General features: G+C 41.5%; 1 protein-coding gene across 2 annotated transcripts in view; it reads right to left on the bottom strand.

Moving 5' to 3' along the window:
* RNLS (renalase, FAD dependent amine oxidase) overlaps positions 1–19,869 on the bottom strand; it is a 181,862-nt gene extending 161,993 nt beyond the window's left edge. The window contains exons 1-4 of one of the 2 annotated variants that reach the window (XM_069753518.1): positions 19,706–19,866; positions 11,134–11,239; positions 10,806–10,948; positions 7,975–8,133 (exon numbers count right to left, since the gene is read on the bottom strand). In XM_069753518.1, the coding sequence (XP_069609619.1) occupies positions 7,975–8,133; positions 10,806–10,948; positions 11,134–11,239; positions 19,706–19,823 (526 nt within the window). In that variant the 5' untranslated portion in view covers positions 19,824–19,866. Of the gene's footprint in view, positions 1–7,974; positions 8,134–10,805; positions 10,949–11,133; positions 11,240–19,705 lie in introns of both variants that reach the window. The other variant, XM_069753519.1, reaches the window with a different exon arrangement.
* Positions 19,870–21,024: the final 1,155 nt, after the last annotated feature.

The raw sequence follows: 21,024 nt of genomic DNA, 5'->3' as shown, positions 1-21,024 counted from the left end.
TACAGACTCTATGCATCGAAATGAACCATCACTGCCACCAAGTGGAGATTTTAAGGTAATATAACAACTTAATACTCTTCAATATTCGATAGTGTGATAACAGCATTTTTTAAACAAGAAGCAACGCTGTAAAAATATTGCATAATGTGGTCTTCCGCCATATTCTTAAAGTTGACAGCGGGAAGCGATGATGTCATGACCACAAGTCACCTGACCGCTTCAACCACTGATAATGGGACACATAAGGCCCAATAAACTGAGACTGGCGATGTTCACGCCAATCTTAACGAACAGCTTAGCCATGCCCGTCCACGCTCAGCTCATCTTGATGATGCTGTTCGGGACTGGTCCGAAAATGCCAAAAGTCACATTGTTGCACAACTTTTAAATTGCGCATACATTTTTGTGACTTTTTAACGTGTTTTACACAGAATTGAAGGTGTTTTATGATAGACATCAATTTCGGTTACGGTAAAGTGTAAATTGGAGATAATTCCAAGTCTCAAAAACCTGCGCAACCTCCTCCAGTTGTGTAGGTACTTGCATCCAATTTTATTTTAGGATTGTGCATGTGAATTCCTTACAGACTGTTATTTTTACAGTTAAATAAATAAGGCAGCACACTGCAGCGCTAGAACATACAAACTTGAAATACGAAATTTGAACTGCATTACTGCACTAGAAATATGAAAAATGAGAGCGTTTAGCGCATAAAAATGGCCAATTTTATGTGTACCTGGTAGCCACTTTACGGCATCTCTCTTATACCAGGTCCTACACTTGCCTTACCTCGCTGAGAATAAACGTCTCCATCTGAATGGGTACATGTGAAACCTCTTCCTAGACTGAAATTCTCTCTCTCTATGGAGGGGTATTGGACCTGCTGTAATTAAAACACCTGTGGCTAGAAAGCGGAGTGCACGATCAGAAGGCTAGAGATAACGTAAAGTGGCTACCAGGTACACATAAAATTGGCCATTTTTATGCGCTAAACGCTCTCATTTTTCATATTTCTAGTGCAGTAATGCAGTTCAAATTTCGTATTTCAAGTTTGTATGTTCTAGCGCTGCAGTGTGCTGCCTTATTTATTTAACTATATACGAGTTGGCGACTCTAGGTTCAGCACCTGTTCACACTTAGTCTATGTTTGGATGTGCAGGTCAGGTTTTTGAAATGTATTCTCTAGCCTTCTGATCGTGCACTCCGCCTTCTAGCCACAGGTGTTTTAATTACAGCAGGTCCAATACCCCTCCGTAGAGAGAGAGAATTTTAGTCTAGGAAGAGGTTTCACATGTACCCATCCAGATGGAGACGTTTATTCTCAGCGAGGTAAGGCAAGTGTAGGACCTGGTATAAGAGAGATGCCGTAAAGTGGCTACCAGGTACACATAAAATTGGCCATTTTTATGCGCTAAACGCTCTCATTTTTCATATTTCTAGTGCAGTAATGCAGTTCAAATTTCGTATTTCAAGTTTGTATGTTCTAGCACTGCAGTGTGCTGCCTTTTTTATTTAACTATATACGAGTTGGCGACTCTAGGTTCAGCACCTGTTCACACTTAGTCTATGTTTGGATGTGCAGGTCAGGTTTTTGAAATGTTATTTTTACAGACTGGGACCCAAAACTCTTGTCAGAGAGCACGTCACCAGAGCAAGCATAGTGTAGTAATTTAGTCAATGAGCTTTCCACTCTCATGGATACAGAATCTGGAATGTAACACTGGGCTACACTAACTGAAGAGGTTTGTCCACCATAACACATCACCTATCCACAGAATAAGCAATACGTTTCTAATCGCTGGGGAATGTCGAATGTTGGGACCCCAACTGACCCCAAGATTGAGGCTCTGGAGCCTGCCACTTAAAGCTATAGTAACAGATGTACACCTATGATCCATTCATCGTACCGTATACGGAACAAAAAGAGATGCCAACTTTTGTACTTGGCCATCATAATATCTCCCATAGACAATAAATGGAGCTCTGCCATCCATATCACTAGCTAGTATAGCGAGCCGACCCCTTTTATTAAGTTATTGCAATGAATTTCTAGAATTACACTGCTTGGGTATATTTATATGCAGCAGTAATGATATAACAGAATGCTACACAAAAAATCCATTGATTTACATGCCCTTTTTTGTGGTGGTTTTGCGATGTTTACACTCACAGAATTACAAAGACACAATTCCTCTTATATTGAAAACTAATGCAATTGCGGAAAAACAGTAACAAGAGCCACACAAGAGTAAATGTGCGTTTTTTGTTTAGTTTTTTGGGGGAGTACTGTACTAGTGCTTTTACTCATATCCTAACAGTGCTTTGAATTCACCTGTCATTTTACTGGAATTATAAAAAGGGCATAATCCTACATGAGTTATGTTACAGCTCATCCACAGTGGCACTACTTTCAGTTCTCTAAAAAGCAGGGGGCATGTAAAGAGAAGGTTGAGATTGCCAGCAATATGTGCTCTAACCTTCCTTCAATTAGTTGTCACAAAGTGCTGCTCAAATTTACACTGATAATGTGCTATGAAAGGCAAATGGAAAGTACATAGCAAAAGAGTTAGCTATTGCAAACAGGCCTAAGGGGAACGAAGAGTAGAAAAGAAGTGCTGACGTGCTAGAAGAAATAAGAGAGCACCAGTGATTCAAGCTTCAGGAGGCTAATTTGCATATTCCAGGTGCCTTCTGGGAGAAGCGAAGTCTCCCTAAGCTAGAAGATCGTTGGGTACAGCCGGGACCAGCTGCTTCGAAAGCATCACCAAACCAGGGATTCAAGCTTCAGGAGGCTAATTTGCATATTCCAGGTGCCTTCTGGGAGAAGCGAAGTCTCCCTAAGCTAGAAGATCGTTGGGTACAGCCGGGACCAGCTGCTTCGAAAGCATCACCAAACCAGGGATTCAAGCTTCAGGAGGCTAATTTGCATATTCCAGGTGCCTTCTGGGAGAAGCGAAGTCTCCCTAAGCTAGAAGATCGTTGGGTACAGCCGGGACCAGCTGCTTCGAAAGCATCACCAAACCAGGGATTCAAGCTTCAGGAGGCTAATTTGCATATTCCAGGTGCCTTCTGGGAGAAGCGAAGTCTCCCTAAGCTAGAAGATCGTTGGGTACAGCCGGGACCAGCTGCTTCGAAAGCATCACCAAACCGCGCGCCGTAATTTTTGCCTGTAGGACATTATTGCAAGAGAGCTTGGCTGAGTAGATTACACAAGAAGGAAAACACACAGCAAGTCAGCAGGATCTAGGAGCAACATGGCAGATGTGACAACCTACATGGTGAGCTGCAGCATGTGCTACATGTTCACAGATCGACCAGAAGAAGAATCCAATTTCACCTGTCAGAAGTGTAGACTAGTGGCCCTTTTAGAAGAAAAGGTGCGGGGTCTGGAAGAAAGAATTGCAACTTTGAAACTCATCAAAGAGAATGAAGACTTTCTAGACAGAACAGAAGCATCTCTACTGGTCACAGAAGGTGCAAAAAGTGTCAGAGAACCTCCAAAAGCAGATGAGTGGAAGCATGTGACCAAAAGAAGCAAGAAGACCATGGAGAAATCACCAACCACACAACTGAAGAACCGATATCAAATCTTTGTAGAGGATGAAGATGGCACACCTAAGAATGAAGCAATACCAGCATGCAAAAAAGAAAAGGGCACACAGCAACAAGTGACAGCAAAAAGTACAGCCAAGAAGCAACGAAGAGTGGTGGTGGTGGGAGACTCACTACTGAGAGGCACAGAAGCAGCCATCTGCAGACCGGACATAACTGCAAGAGAAGTATGCTGCCTTCCAGGTGCGATGATCAAGGATGTGACCGATAGGATACCAAAGCTCTTCAGCTCCAAGGACGTCCACCCATTTCTTCTGATACATGTTGGCACCAATGACACGGCAAGGAAGGACCTACCGACAATCTGCAAGGACTTTGAAGAGTTGGGGAAGAAAGTAAAGGAACTGGATGCACAGGTAGTTTTTTCTTCTATCCTTCCAGTAGATGGGCATGGCACCAGGAGATGGAACAGGATCCTTGATGCAAACAACTGGCTAAGACGATGGTGCAGACAACAAGGATTTGGATTCCTGGACCACGGTGTGAATTACTGGTATGATGGACTCCTCGCCAGAGACGGACTACACCTCAACAAACCTGGGAAACACACATTCGCCAGAAGACTCGCTACACTCATCAGGAGGGCGTTAAACTAGAAGAAGAGGGGACGGGAAGAAAAACATTAGACTCGTACAAAGACGACCCAGGAAAACATACTCAGAAGGGAGGTAAGAACATTTCTAAAACAATCCACAGTGAGGAGATTGGAACAAAACAAAATCCTCTAAACTGCATGCTCGCAAACGCCAGAAGCCTGACAAACAAGATGGAAGAACTAGAAGCAGAAATATCTACAGGTAACTTTGACATAGTGGGAATAACCGAGACATGGTTAGATGAAAGCTATGACTGGGCAGTTAACTTACAGGGTTACAGTCTGTTTAGAAAGGATCGTAAAAATCGGAGAGGAGGAGGGGTTTGTCTCTATGTAAAGTCTTGTCTAAAGTCCACTTTAAGGGAGGATATTAGCGAAGGGAATGAAGATGTCGAGTCCATATGGGTTGAAATTCATGGAGGGAAAAATGGTAACAAAATTCTCATTGGGGTCTGTTACAAACCCCCAAATATAACAGAAAGCATGGAAAGTCTACTTCTAAAGCAGATAGATGAAGCTGCAACCCATAATGAGGTCCTGGTTATGGGGGACTTTAACTACCCGGATATTAACTGGGAAACAGAAACCTGTGAAACCCATAAAGGCAACAGGTTTCTGCTAATAACCAAGAAAAATTATCTTTCACAATTGGTGCAGAATCCAACCAGAGGAGCAGCACTTTTAGACCTAATACTATCTAATAGACCTGACAGAATAACAAATCTGCAGGTGGTTGGGCATTTAGGAAATAGCGACCACAATATTGTGCAGTTTCACCTGTCTTTCACTAGGGGGACTTGTCAGGGAGTCACAAAAACATTGAACTTTAGGAAGGCAAAGTTTGAACAGCTTAGAGATGCCCTTAATCTGGTAGACTGGGACAATATCCTCAGAAATGAGAATACAGATAATAAATGGGAAATGTTTAAGAACATCCTAAATAGGCAGTGTAAGCGGTTTATACCTTGTGGGAATAAAAGGACTAGAAATAGGAAAAACCCAATGTGGCTAAACAAAGAAGTAAGACAGGCAATTAACAGTAAAAAGAAAGCATTTGCACTACTAAAGCAGGATGGCACCATTGAAGCTCTAAAAAACTATAGGGAGAAAAATACTTTATCTAAAAAACTAATTAAAGCTGCCAAAAAGGAAACAGAGAAGCACATTGCTAAGGAGAGTAAAACTAATCCCAAACTGTTCTTCAACTATATCAATAGTAAAAGAATAAAAACTGAAAATGTAGGCCCCTTAAAAAATAGTGAGGAAAGAATGGTTGTAGATGACGAGGAAAAAGCTAACATATTAAACACCTTCTTCTCCACGGTATTCACGGTGGAAAATGAAATACTAGGTGAAATCCCAAGAAACAATGAAAACCCTATATTAAGGGTCACCAATCTAACCCAAGAAGAGGTGCGAAACCGGCTAAATAAGATTAAAATAGATAAATCTCCGGGTCCGGATGGCATACACCCACGAGTACTAAGGGAACTAAGTAATGTAATAGATAAACCATTATTTCTTATTTTTAGGGACTCTATAGCGACAGGGTCTGTTCCGCAGGACTGGCGCATAGCAAATGTGGTGCCAATATTCAAAAAGGGCTCTAAAAGTGAACCTGGAAATTATAGGCCAGTAAGTCTAACCTCTATTGTTGGTAAAATATTTGAAGGGTTTCTGAGGGATGTTATTCTGGATTATCTCAATGAGAATAACTGTTTAACTCCATATCAGCATGGGTTTATGAGAAATCGCTCCTGTCAAACCAATCTAATCAATTTTTATGAAGAGGTAAGCTATAGGCTGGACCACGGTGAGTCATTGGACGTGGTATATCTCGATTTTTCCAAAGCGTTTGATACCGTGCCGCACAAGAGGTTGGTACACAAAATGAGAATGCTTGGTCTGGGGGAAAATGTGTGTAAATGGGTTAGTAACTGGCTTAGTGATAGAAAGCAGAGGGTGGTTATAAATGGTATAGTCTCTAACTGGGTCGCTGTGACCAGTGGGGTACCGCAGGGGTCAGTATTGGGACCTGTTCTCTTCAACATATTCATTAATGATCTGGTAGAAGGTTTACACAGTAAAATATCGATATTTGCAGATGATACAAAACTATGTAAAGCAGTTAATACAAGAGAAGATAGTATTCTGCTACAGATGGATCTGGATAAGTTGGAAACTTGGGCTGAAAGGTGGCAGATGAGGTTTAACAATGATAAATGTAAGGTTATACACATGGGAAGAAGGAATCAATATCACCATTACACACTGAACGGGAAACCACTGGGTAAATCTGACAGGGAGAAGGACTTGGGGATCCTAGTTAATGATAAACTTACCTGGAGCAGCCAGTGCCAGGCAGCAGCTGCCAAGGCAAACAGGATCATGGGGTGCATTAAAAGAGGTCTGGATACACATGATGAGAGCATTATACTGCCTCTGTACAAATCCCTAGTTAGACCGCACATGGAGTACTGTGTCCAGTTTTGGGCACCGGTGCTCAGGAAGGATATAATGGAACTAGAGAGAGTACAAAGGAGGGCAACAAAATTAATAAAGGGGATGGGAGAACTACAATACCCAGATAGATTAGCGAAATTAGGATTATTTAGTCTAGAAAAAAGACGACTGAGGGGCGATCTAATAACCATGTATAAGTATATAAGGGGACAATACAAATATCTCGCTGAGGATCTGTTTATACCAAGGAAGGTGACGGGCACAAGGGGGCATTCTTTGCGTCTGGAGGAGAGAAGGTTTTTCCACCAACACAGAAGAGGATTCTTTACTGTTAGGGCAGTGAGAATCTGGAATTGCTTGCCTGAGGAGGTGGTGATGGCGAACTCAGTCGAGGGGTTCAAGAGAGGCCTGGATGTCTTCCTGGAGCAGAACAATATTGTATCATACAATTATTAGGTTCTGTAAAAGGACGTAGATCTGGGGATTTATTATGACGGAATATAGGCTGAACTGGATGGACAAATGTCTTTTTTCGGCCTTACTAACTATGTTACTATGTTACTATGTTACTATGTAATACAATGGACAGTAGTGATGAGTGAGTATGCTCGTTACTAGAGTTTCTCCGAGCATGCTCGGGTGGTCTCCGAGTATTTCAGTGTGCTCGGAGATTTAGTTTATGTCGACGCAGCTGCATGATTTGCGGCTGCTAGACAACCTGAACACATGCAGGGATTACCTGTTTGTTAAGCAACCCACACATGTATTCAACCTGTCTAGCAGCCGCAAATCATGCAGCTGCGTCGACAAACGAAATCTCCGAGCATGCTGAAATACTTGGAGACCACCCGAGCATGCTCTGAGAAACTCGAGTAACGATCATACTCGCTCATCACTAATGGAGAATCATCTGGCATACATTGCAAAAAGCATTAGGAAAGGAGAGCAGGGGAGAGGTGCGGATGTGATATGATGAATTATCAGGCATGTGAATTACTGAGGAAAGGTAGATACTGACACAAATTCCATTAGCATATTACTGTGATCTGTGCAGCAAGGAGGTTTTTACACAGTATTTATGAGAGCTGGCAAGCAGAGCAGATTGTAAGGATACATCTACACATCATGTAATCTATCCTGCTTATCTGAAACTATAGACAGATTAGTCTTGACAACAAGCAGTAAGTCATCAAATTACCACGACGCTATAAATTTAGAGCAATTTTTCTACTATGAATGTATCTTGAACATTATATTACTGAAATATATCTATTTAATATGCTGAAAAATAAAATGCAACTTACATTTGGAAATATCACCTTGCAGCTGCAGAATCTGTGGGACTGGCATTGTGAGAACCACAATATCAAAGTTTTCTGGGGACCCAGACTTTCTGAAAACTTCCCATTTTCCCTCACGAAGGTTTATTTGTGTTACATGCCGTTCATAATAAACATCAGCACCTGTTTAGAGCAGAAGAAAGATTGCTTAAAGTGGTTCTCCAAGAATCTAATAAAATGGCCTTTCCTACATAATTCAAAATGCAGCACGTCATAGACATGTGTTAGGACGGCTTACTGTGTAAAGAAACACAGCTCCGGAGACCTGTGTCTTAACTGACAGAGGAGCTGCATCATAAGCACACATATCGATGACGTGCCAGAGAAATTCTATAAGACAGGAAGATATAAACTATCTCATTGGCTGGCTGTGCACAGTGGACAGAGGCTGGAGAAGAAAAAACCCTGTGTGTTCAGTTAGTGAGAAGATTTAGGTCTTCTTCAGTCATAGTCCTTGTTCGGCAGCTCTCTAATATGTGTGCTTACGATACAGCTCCTCTGTTACTAGGGACACAGGTCTCGGTGACTGTGCCTTTATACTGCAGCATGTCTTGACACATGACAAGGATAGCCTGCCATTTGAATTATATGGCAAGAGCCATTTTAAGGCATTCTTAGAGAACCCTTAAAGTGGCAGCCTTTTTTGGTAAAAGTGTTCTTTGACAATAAAGTGATTACAGGGTATCCTGCTGCTATCTCCAGTGATCAGATGCTATTTGTAGGGGAAGCTTGCAGCGCCACTACAAAAATGTGATGCTTTGCATAATTCTAAATAGACTGTATAACAAGAGGACAAATTGGGAACTCTAATGTCATGATCCGTTCCAGGGTTTATTAGTGTCTGCTCTTTTTTTCTGGACGGATCATGTCAAGGGTTAACTTTGCTCTGCCTCATTCTGGGTTCAGGTTTGCTATTTATCTCCCATGAATCTTGCTGGCAGTGTCAGCTATAGTTCTGCCTTTGGCGTGGTAACCTGACCCTGCTGGTAGCTCTTGATTTGCCCTGCTGTGAACCCTGACTTGTCCAGTGTCTGTTAACTCCCTCTGTCTGCCCTTTTCCCAGTGTTTCTCTGTCTGTTTGTCTGCTTGATTCTCCGGTTCTGATCTCCTGGCTTGGTTATTTACTTTGTTGCTTTTTGTCCCTATTGTACTGTATATTACCCATTCTGGTTTACTGATCTCTGGCTACGTTCTGACTATCCGTCTGTCTAATCCTATTATACTGTCATGCTATCTCGTGCTTTTGACTTGGCTTGTCTGACCACTCTCTCGCCACTTGGTGGCATCTGTTCTGCTGTCCTGTGTGTGCAGTCTCACTTTCCTCTCAAGCGCCCCCTGGTGGAGATTGCGCTGTACTGCACTGCAGCAGCCAGACATCTAAATTGAGAGGCAATTTTCATTGCTGCCCTGCATTCTAATAGTTCTGGGTTTTGAAAGGGAGATCACATTCACTTTACACAATAGGGCATTTCAAAACTTAATAAAAGTATTTTGTGGTTGCACATAATAAAGCTTAATCCTTGTACAGTATGTTGAAAACACTCACCACTAGAGATGAGCAAATTTGCTCGGGTTCCCTCTTCTTTGGCAAGCTATAGCGCTTGCCGAATAAGCTGCAGAGGGAACCTGGCTTCTTGGATCGCTCCGGCCGATCAGCTGATTGGTGCCGCAGCTGCATGAGTCGCGGCTGTGTCACAGTCATGACACATGCATGGACTGCCTGTTTGTTGGACTCTCCATGCATGTGTCGTGACAGGCACACAGCCACGACACATGCAGCTGCAGTGCCGTATAAGAGGGAACATGAGTAAATTTGCTCATCTCTACTCACCACCAGTAAGGAGCTTTGTCTTGTATTACTTTCATGACTCCAGAGTTTCGAAGACAGATAAAATAACAAACTGAGCTTATTTTCACCCCCTCCAGGTCTAGTGATGCCTCACCAGCTAATGCGCCTATCTTTTTTAATGAGCTACAGCAGTGGCATCACATCAGAAGGGCTGCAGTCAATCAATGAGCTCTGTGGCTTATGCATTTTATATTGGCACAGATGCCGAGTCCACTGATTGGCTGCAGTGGTTATGAGTGCTTTAGTCACCTCTGCAGTCAATGAAAAAAGACCTGGAGCAGTGGCAGCGCTGCATCGCTTGATAGGAGAGGATAAGTGTAAGTAGTTTGTTATTTCATCAATTTCTAAGCTTATAGAGTAATTACAAGCAAAAAAAATCCAATTTTCACTTTTGGTCTACATTTGTCTCAGTGAGTGAATTAATACATCAAGGGGAACTTCTGAATAGCATTTTTTCTGCTTCAAATCCGCACTCCCTTGTCAAGGAAAATGCTTGCGGATTTAGGTCACGTTTTTCATGCATTTTCTTCAAGTGCTTTCATATACAACTCCATTCCTATGCAGCTCCATTGCATGAAATTACACAGTACAGAGGCCGTCAGTAAACCAGGAGGAGGCGGCAGTAGGAATAGAGCTGGAGTGACAGAGGCTTCAGATCTACTATAGCTTTTTGGTCTCAATTGCATATCAATTCAAATGCTGATGTCCCAATAATGAAGGAACGACTGGCCATGTGAAATTTTTGCTGTACTTGTCTTTAAATGAGCTATAGGAGCATAGAAATAGTTTTGGGCGGGAGGGTAAAATTCTGCTAACAGATTTCCTTTAAATATAGTTTTTATGCCTTCAGTACCATATAACGTATTGTATGTTGAATTTTATTAATATTTACAAAGAAAGCTCATCTGTGTAATATTATTTAGATAATAAAAATGTAGTTTAATACCTGACTGGCTGAGGTAGTGCTTAACGATTGAAGAGACTCCCTGAGGTGTAACGAGGTTATAAGAGCCTTCCTTCATCACCATTCCTTCTACTGTCGCACTTAGTGGTTTACAGATGCCTTTAGCCACTAGTTCATCATAAAAGCTGAAAAAGTAAGAAAATGTATTTTTTTGGATAAAGAGCCACAAAAGACAATATTCTGCAATTAGATGATCAACTCAGCATACCCCCTTTTGCTAAGTTTTTTTTTTTTTTTTTTAAGTGAGAATAATGGCACAAAAGGGCAAAAATGTGAAAATATCACTAAGGTTAACGATGACTTGTCTTACTTTTTGTGCTTCTGGGCATAATCCGGGGTGACTGTGATATACTGGGCTCCCAAATCAACAATACAGTTTGGATTGGATGGTGAGCGACTGGTGGACATGCGCCCCCCTAAACAGCAATAAAAATGGGATTTTTTTTTTGAGTAGAATGCAGAAAACATATTTACTGATACAAGACAAATTAATAGTCTAAATTTTACATACAGGAGGGGCAACATTAATAATCGTCATAGTCAACTGATACTCTCTTCACAAAACCGTATTCCCAAGGCATATTTACACTTAAAGTGTAACCATCGTTATAATTTTTATTTAAAAAAAAAACAAAAAAAAACAATAGCAAGTGTGAAAATAAAAAAAAACTTATATCTCAGAGAAATCTGCTTTTATATCCTGGAGGACTGATCTTTTATTATCAAAATTTAAATTACTCAGACAGGAAATGGCAGTTGGTGCTGATAAGACTCTGTGTGCATGTACAGGTTCAAAGGTAGGAGGACCTCCTCTTAAGGCTCTCCATTCTTCCCCTTCTATCTATATAGACTCTTATCAGTAGCAACCGCCATCTCCTATCTCAGTAATGTAGAAATCTGTTTTCACTGAATAAAGATTTTACCTGTGAATTGAGAATTTTGAGAATAAAAGAAAAGTTCTGGAGGAGAAGAAAGCAGATTTCTCTTATAAGATATAGTACAAAGTTTTTGCATTTATTTGTGTAAATATAGGAATTTTAGCAAATATAGGAATATTGGCAACAAAAAATTTTTTTTTGCAATTTTAAAAAATTTTATTTTTAGGCCCTTAAACCATATAGTTACATCACACAAAATAATTACGAAATGACATTTACCACGTCTACTTTACATAAACATAATATTTAAAACAGAATTTATTTTTGTTAGGGAGGTAGAAGGCTTAAGGCTATGTGCACACATCCAAAATTGCCGCAGAAATTTCCGAAGCAATTCCGCAACTGTGCCACGGGCAAAATGCATGCGGAATTGGCATGAGTTTTCCTGCTAAACACTAGCGTTTTACAAGCGATCTGTAGCATCGCTTGGAAAACTGATTGACAGGTTGGTCACACTTGTCAAACATAGTGTTTGACAAGTGTGACCAACTTTTTATTATTGATGCTGCCTATGTAGCATCAATAGTAAAAAGATCTAATGTTAAAAATCATAAAAAATAAAAAATCGTGATATTCTCACCTTCCCGCTCCTCGCGATGCTCCCGTTCCCAAAAATGCCTAGCGTCAATGACCCCAGATGAAGTAGCAGTCTCGCGAGGCCGCTACGTCATCACAGGTCATTGCCGCAAAGCATCCCTGGGAACGGGAGCATCGCTGCCGGGACCGCCGGAAGGTGAGAATATCACAATTTTTTAGTTTAATTCTTTTTTTTTTTTACAGGTATATGGTTCCCAGGGCCTGGAGGAGAGTCTCCTCTCCTCCACCCTGGGTACCAACCGCACATGATCCGCTTACTTCCCGCATGGTGGTCAATGCATTCCTACTGTATGTGTGCGGAATCCCTGCGATTCCGCACAAAGAATGAACATGCTGCATTTTTTTCCGGAATGCGATTCCGCAGCGGAATTAAACGCAACATGTGCACAAAAATTGCGGATTGCAGTCTAATAATAGGAGACTTAATGTATGCATTTTTTTTCACAGTTTTATCGCGTTGTTATAGCGAAAAATCCTGAACGTGTGCACACAGCCTAAAAGTTGATCAGCAATTTTCCAACAAAATTTACAAAAGCTATTTTTTAGGGACCATATCACATTTGAAGTGACTATATGACAGAAAATGCCCAAAGTGACATCATTTTAAAAACTGCACCCCTCAAAGTGCTCAAAACCACATTCAAGAAATCTATTAACCCTTCAGGTGCTTCACAGGAATTAAAGCAATGTGGAAAGAAAAAATTTAAATGTAACTTTTTCCCACAAGAATGTTGATTTAGCCCCAAATTCTGTATTTTCACAAGGATAACAGGAGAAAATGGACAGTATAATTTGTTGTGCAATATATCTGCCGATATCCCAGATGTGGTAGTAAACTACTGTTTGGGGGCAAAGCAGGGCTCGGAAGGGAAGAAGCGCCATTTGACTTTTGGAATGCAAAATTGTCTGCAATCCATAGCAAACGCTTTGTCGTGTTTGCAGAGCTCCCAATGTGCCTAAACAATAGAAACCTTCCACAAGTGACCCCATTGTGAAAAATACACCCTTCAAGTAACTTATCTAGAGGCGTGGTGAGCATATTTAATCTAGAGGTGCTTCTTAGAATTTTATAACGTTGAGCCGAGAAAATGAAAAAAAAAACATTTTTCCAGCAAAAATCTTGGGTTTGCACCAAATTTCTCATTTTCGCAAGGGTAATGAACAAAATGGACTGTATAATGTGTTGAACAATTTGTCCTGAGTACATTATTCCCCATATGTGGTGGAACACTACTGTTTGGGCACACAGCAGGGCTCCGAAGGGAAGGAGCGCCAATTAAGTTCTGTAGCTCAATTTTGACCTCATTAGATTGCGGATGCTATGTCACATTTGAAGAGACCCCGACATGCAGAAACCCCTACAAGTGAAATCTCATCTCTTCTGGAATTCATCTAGGGGATTAGTGAGTATTTTTAACCTTTAGGAGATTCACAGAATTGTATAACATTAGGCTAAGTAAATGTAAAATGTTGTTTTGATCCCGAATCTTTAATTTCAAAAGGGATAATAGGAGAAAATAAAAGGTACAGTTTGTAACACAATTTCTCCCCTTGATAAAGCGGCGTTCTAAACGCACGTCGGGGTCCACATCCTATTGGGGGTCACCACCAGTTGGTTTTCACTATCCTGGTAAGCCATTCCTGATTTGTTGTTAGACATTAAATGGTGTATTTGATTCTTATTGTTGGTTACCAATATGGTTTGGCTACTAGTGAGTAAGGCTTCTTTCACACTTCAGTCATTTGGCCAACGTCGCAATGCGTCGTTTTGGTGAAAAAATGTATCCTTCAAAGTTGCCCGCAGGATGCGTTTTTTTCTCCATAGACTTGCATTAGCGACGCATTGCAACATATGGCCATACGTTGCATGCGGCGTCCACTGGATGCGTCTGGTTTTGGCAGACCGTCGTCTAGGAAAAATGTTCAAGGGAACGTTTTTCCGTGCGTCGCATCCAGTGTTTCACACTGCGCATGCCCAGCAAGAAATATCACTCTCACAATCTTTCCTGCTCGGCACCGTAGACGGAAATTTGAAAGCAAACACTTCCGTCGCTATGTCGCGCTGACGCTTTGTGTATCCGTACCGACGGAAGCAAGGTGACATTAACCCTTCATTACCCCATATCCCACCGCTACACGGGAATGGGAAGAGAGTGGCCAAGTGCCAGAATAGGCGCATCTTCCAGATGTGCCTTTTCTGGGGTGGCTGGGGGCAGATTTCAGGGGGGGCCCAATAACCGTGGACCCTCTCCAGGCTATTAATATCTGCCCTCAGTCACTGGCTTTACTACTCTGGCGGAAAAAATTGCGCGGGAGCCCACGCAAATTTTTTTCCGCCATTTAACCCTTTAATTTAATAGCTAGAATGGCCAAATTTTGCATATACACACTACTAACATTAGTAGTGTGGAATATGCAAAAAATGGGGATATGAGATGGTTCACTGTATGTAACCATGTCTCATACCATGTCAGGTTTAGGAAGGAGATAGCAAAAGTCGGCAATTGAATTACCGGCTTTAAAGCTATCTAGCGCTGTATGAAGTAATAATATATATATACACATATATGTGTCTACTGATTATATATATATATATATATATTAAAAAAAAAATATATATATATATATATATATATATATATATATATATATATATATATATATATATATATATATATATATATATATATATATCAGTAGACACTATATATGTTTTTTTTTTTTTTTACACATGGATCCCTTGAATAGCCGTATGTCGGTTTTGCAAGCCTGCGAGAAAGACACGCAGTACGGATGCCATACGGATTACATACGGAGGATGCCATGCACAAAAAACGCTGAAACACCCTGCGTACGGAGGAGCTACGGACCACTATTTTGGGGACTTTTCAGCGTATTACGGCCGTAATATACGGACCGTATTGTCTTACGCTGAGTGTGACTCCAGCCTAAGTGTTTTTTTACAGTAGAAAGCTCAAAAGAGAAGGAGCACCATATTATTGTTATGATCGTGTAGCAACTCACTCGGGAAAATACAAAAAAAAAAGAAGTACGTACAGTTAAAAAATATGCTGCCTTCTTCTTAAGAAGAAACAGAAGGTGCAGAGTAAAGAACGTAAACAGCAAAGAGATAAACCCTAGCTGGTCTTCCACTGACTGGCTTAAAGGGACACTGTCACCTGAATTTGGAGGGAACAATCTTCAGCCATGGATGCGGGGTTTTGGGGTTTTTGATTCACCCTTTCCTTACCCGCTGGCTGCATGCTGGCTGCAATATTGGATTGAAGTTCATTCTCTGTCCTCCATAGTACACACCTGCGCAAGGCAAGATTGCCTTGTGCAGGCATGTACTACGGAGGACAGAGAATGAACTTCAATCCAATATTGCAGCCAGCATGCAGCCAGCGGGTAAGGAAAGGGTGAATCAAACACCCAAAAACCCCGCCTCCATGGCTGAAGATTGTTCCCTCCAAATTCAGGTGACAGTGTCCCTTTAAACTACAACAGTGTGTCTACACATCCAAATGAGACTATCACCAACAGGAAATACCAGTAGGGGGAAAGAATAAAAGGCCACACTCGAAAGGTTATAGGGCAGACAAATGAGTAAGTGAAAACACCTGTTACCCTAAAAAGACTGAAGCAAGGATAACAAAAACTAAACACTAGGAGAAAAGGTGTATCTATTGTTACTTGGCGGACTGAGAAGCCAACCACAAAGCATAGGCTCAAGGGTTCAAACCTAGACGCATGTCAATTATAGTGCAGATTTTGTTGTTATGGTTTGCGGGTTCAATGACCCACTAGAAGAGGCCCTGAGGTGCAAGAACAGCAAATTCCCCCCCATAAGTGACCCACATCTTGCAAACTATACCTCTCAATGAAGTCATCTCAGGGTGCAGTGATCATATTGACACCATGATTGTGTGTAATGCTCCACCAAGGAGCCACACAGAGCACGGAAACTAGAGAAAGATTAAATGGACATCACTGAATCTTGCCCTGCAACCCTGAGCTCCATGTCATCCCTAGATGGGTTCTTTCATGTTGTGCAGCAATTTCATTCCTAATTCCTGTCTTGCCCCAAGTACGGCCCTGGCTAGTCCTGTTCCTCCTCTAAAAGACACATAAAAAGGGAAACAGACAAGGGTTAAGAAAACAGCAATCACTCTCAGCTCACCCAGACTAAGGATGAGGCAAACCAAAAAAAGAGATAAGGAGAAGGAAAACACCAGACAAACTTCACACAGCAATTTCCAGAGACAATCCCAAAACGGCTTACCGTATCTTTCCGCGGCTCCAAACCATCTGTAAGGTATAGCAAGCTATCACTGGCAACGACTCAAGCTAAGAGAGGAGTATTTATACCAGAGGGGAGTGGAGAAAATCAGAACAGCTTAACCTTGCAACAACAGAGCAAAGGAAATCTGCACAGCTAACTGGAATGAAAAGCAGATCCAACCAGTGCAGGAGCACGTGTAGCCATACGCCGCGATCTTCTGACCCCTCTCTGTTGCGGTATCCCCAGGAGAGGGTGTCACTGAATTTTATACCATTGGGCAGTGAACAAAAAATAATTACTTTTTTAACCACACAAAAAATTTTTTGTTTTAGCCCCAAATTATACATTTTCACATGGGGAAATGGGTAAAATGGCACCAAAATTTGTCACACAATTTCTGCTGAACGTGGCAATACCCCATATGTGGCTGCACAGTACTGATTCGCTACACAGCAAGACTCGAGTGGGAAGGAGCACTATTTGTCTTTTAGAAAACAAATTATCGTAGAATAGTTTGCGGACTCCATATACCTTAAGTGCCAGAAGTGCAGAATCCCCTCTCATGGGACTCCATTTTGGAAATTAAACCCTTCTATGAACTTATCTACAGGTATGGTGACTCCATGGGTGTTTTCCAGAAACAAGCAGCAGTGGATGTTGCACGGTGAAAATTGAAAATCTGGCAGTGTAGTGCCCAGTTTTTGCTACTGGACATATGCACTCGTAAATGAAGTGGGCTCTCAATGCTATAGAAATGGCAAAAATGTGGGTGCTAAATGTGGTTTAGGCACACTGAGGATCAGAAGTGAGGGGGACATTTGGAATTGGGAGTGCAGAATTTGCTAAATTTCTTTTGGGAGAGAGGAGCCTCAGCGCTTTTCCTTCGTACTACCAGTAACGTGAGAGACCCCTAAATTTCCATTGACAGAACAGACCTAAGTGGGAACTTGCTTTTTTGTGGATTGAGTTTAAGCTTTTATTGGGAACAACTACATAATATTTGCGATCAGATTTATCCAACGCTCTACACTGAACATCGGGGGTTTCTATCTAAATATCCAAATGATCTGATTCAGCTTCAACCCCTAAGGAATCCAATCATTATAATGAGGCAGCAGTTACTCTGTCTGACGATCTTTGGCTTTTCAGAGGTGTATAAAACTGTGGCAGACCGTGCTTTTATGCTCGGTTTAAAAAGAGGGATACCACCGGATCATAGACCAGGCAAAGTCCACAGTTTCTTCACCTCCCTTATTATAGGAAATCTTCAGCCGGGGGTTCTGTCTGAATCACATATTTCAGCGATTTACACGAAAACCCCTGTGCAAGCGCTCAGCGCAGAGCACAGGATAAATGTACACCGAGCCTTAATGCAATCTTTCAGAAGCAGAATGAACAAATCAACAGCAGGTCAAGAATTGTTCTTATTGTTTACGCCGTTCCTTGTGCAGTATAAGTGATTAAACAACTGTATTCTTTGTGTCGGTGCCTTTACAATGATACCAGATTTATATCTATTTTTATGGCTGCTGTCACACACTAAAAAAACCCACTTTTCTTTTGCAAAATAAAGTTTTTATATCGCCATATTTTGGAAGCTATCATTTTTCTATATATCTTCCAACAGAGTCATGTGAGGGCTTATATTTTGCCGGATGAGTTGACATTTTTACTGGTACCATTTTCAGGCACATAAAATTTTTTGATCGCTTTTTATTCCGATTTTTGAAAGGCAGAATGAACAAAAAACAAAAATTCAGGAATTGTTTATGGTTTTTTTTTTAATGCCGAGCACCATATGGTAAAAGCGATAAGGCAACTTTATTCTTTTAGGTTAGTACAATTCCAGTGATACCGCATTTATATATATTTTTTTATATTTTTCTGGTTTTACACAAAAACTATTTTATAGAAAAAAATAATTATTTTTTCATCGCTGTAGTCTGAGAAGTATGATATGCAAATTGCCTCTCCAGAGAAAAAGAGGACTTGAACTCTATAGCGCCACCTGTTGGAAGTACCGATCCTACACAATACACAATTTTTTTTACTTATTCCCTCTATGGGACTTTCACTTTTATAACTCTGATCGCTGGTATAATGCACTGTTGTGCACCAGCATTACAATGCATTATACCGGTCAGTGCTACACTGACAAAAGCTTCTTAGACAATGCTCTCTGCTGGTCAAAAGAAGCAGCAGAATAGTAGGCAGGAGCGGTCCGAGACTGCTCTGAGGCGATAACGGGCACAATAGGCAGCTAGTTAACAATCACCTGCCTGGAAGTCTTAGGCTGTGAGCGCACGTTGCTGACTTTGCGATAAAAACGCTATAAAACCACAAAAAAACAGCATGCAATCCCATCATTTAGAATGAATTCCGCATGTTTTGTGCACATGATTGTGGTAAAAAACGCAGCATGTTCATTAATTTTGTGTTTTTTTTTGCAGATTTCCCACTATAAAATGCATTGGGAAATGTCCAGAAAAAAAACACATAAAAAATGCGGCAAAAAAACGCATGCAGAATTCTTGCAGAAATGTCAGGTTTTTCTCAGGAATTTTCTGCAAGAAATCCTGAACGTGTGCACATAGCCTTAGGGTAAAATAAGAAAAGTCCCAGAAACCCCCATTGAGGTTTTGCTTTATTAAATACATTATACTTTTATTTACAAATCACTTATCATATGGTTTACACAAAACACAAAGGTAAACTACTAAAAACGCCGGTTACATAACATTACTATACTTTAAAAAAGAGCACTGATCTTTTAAAATTGTTTTTAAATGTCAGAAAAGTCCATTGTATGAATGAGTGGTAAAAGCTGATATGTGGCACCGAGGCTACATAAGGCGCATACTAGGGGGACCTTCCTACATGGGGGTCTGGTGCGTGGCTAGTGTGGGGGTGTCAGCGGCATATAGTGCACTACAGGCAGCTGCAAGCCCCTGCCTGCCCTCTGCAAGTATCAGTGACTGAGATCACATTTTATCACATATTATTTAACGAAGTTAGTAATAAAGAACTTTGTCCCTTTAAACCACCTTGTATAAAGTGATCATTACCTGCGCCCCTGGCTTTGTCCCATATGACAAGCTGCAGTTTGTTGGCCAGTTCCCTCCTCAGCAGGTAAGCGCACAGGCTCCCTGTCAGGCCTGCACCAACGATTAATATCCTAGCCATGGTTCTCCTGCCAGTGATCTGAGCCTCTCCTCCACCCTTACACAGCAGCTGCTGGACAAGTAGAGGTTTCCCTGGGTTAGGAGCTGCAGGCCTGGCAGGCTGCACTGAGAATACAGCACTCAGTATCAGTTACTACAATACCAACCTGATTTCCTGAAATGATTCTAGCAGTAGTGCATTTAATTGCTTCTTCCTAGTACGAAGAAATACAATGTGCATTTTACACTAAGACTCTAGCAGACATCCTACATTTACTTACATCTGTGTTGAAGCCTCCGTTACAGATCTGACCAGAATTACCATTCAAATAAATAGGGATGGATCCGTAGCACCCGGGAGCGGCACTAAACAATTTTTGGATCTATGATGTTCCGCTCTACACGCTGCTTACATTGGGCCTCAGCCAGAGCTGGTAACACATGATCAGGTAGCTGTGCCATGTGTCAGACCCACACTGACCTGAAATTGGTGACCTACTCTCACCGGGATACCGTGACAAAGAGGAGCCAGAAGACCACAGAGTCTGCTTTCTCCTATTGCTGCACTGATTAGAAGCACTTCAGCTTCATATTAGACGGTGTAAATTTCTTTTGGCAGTGCAGGGGTTAATCTGCTCAGTTGAGAGCTCCTGGAGCTAAGGCTCTCAGCTGTGCACTGTTAGCCACCCCTATCTCCTATATAAAGTAGGCACTGGCTAGCACTCATTGTCAGAGCGAGCTTATGCTGCATGGCTGGAGGTTGTTGGTGGTTATTATTGGAGAAGGCGTTTGGTGGATTTATCTGTGACTGTTGCTAGGTTTTGAGTGTGTGATAATTCCCTTTCTTCTCCTACTTTGGTTTAACCCCATCCTCCACTCCCAGAAGCATCCCTCTGTTACATGTGTGAGTATATTTGTATGTTTGTCATTTTTCGTTATCCCTGTTCGTATTACCTTGTTAGCCTGGTTGGTGTATTACGGTACACTACTACTCCCCTCTTCCCTGGGTGGGGAAAGGGTACAGACTGAGGGCGGATTCAAGAGCTAAGGCAAGGTACGTGGCCCTGGCGTCTTCACCATAAGTAGTAATCTGGGAACTAGGATGAGCTGGGTCGCCCTCTTTGTTAGGGACAGGGAAGGAGCCACCGATCACGGGACACAAGAGTCGTGACGCCTAGCCTATGGATAAGTCATTATCATGATAGTAATTGGCAACTCCTTTA

The sequence above is a fragment of the Ranitomeya imitator genome, chromosome 2 (assembly GCF_032444005.1).
Source record: "Ranitomeya imitator isolate aRanImi1 chromosome 2, aRanImi1.pri, whole genome shotgun sequence".
NCBI classification, from domain to species: domain Eukaryota; kingdom Metazoa; phylum Chordata; class Amphibia; order Anura; family Dendrobatidae; genus Ranitomeya; species Ranitomeya imitator.
This window is presented reverse-complemented; position numbering and strand designations above follow the sequence as displayed.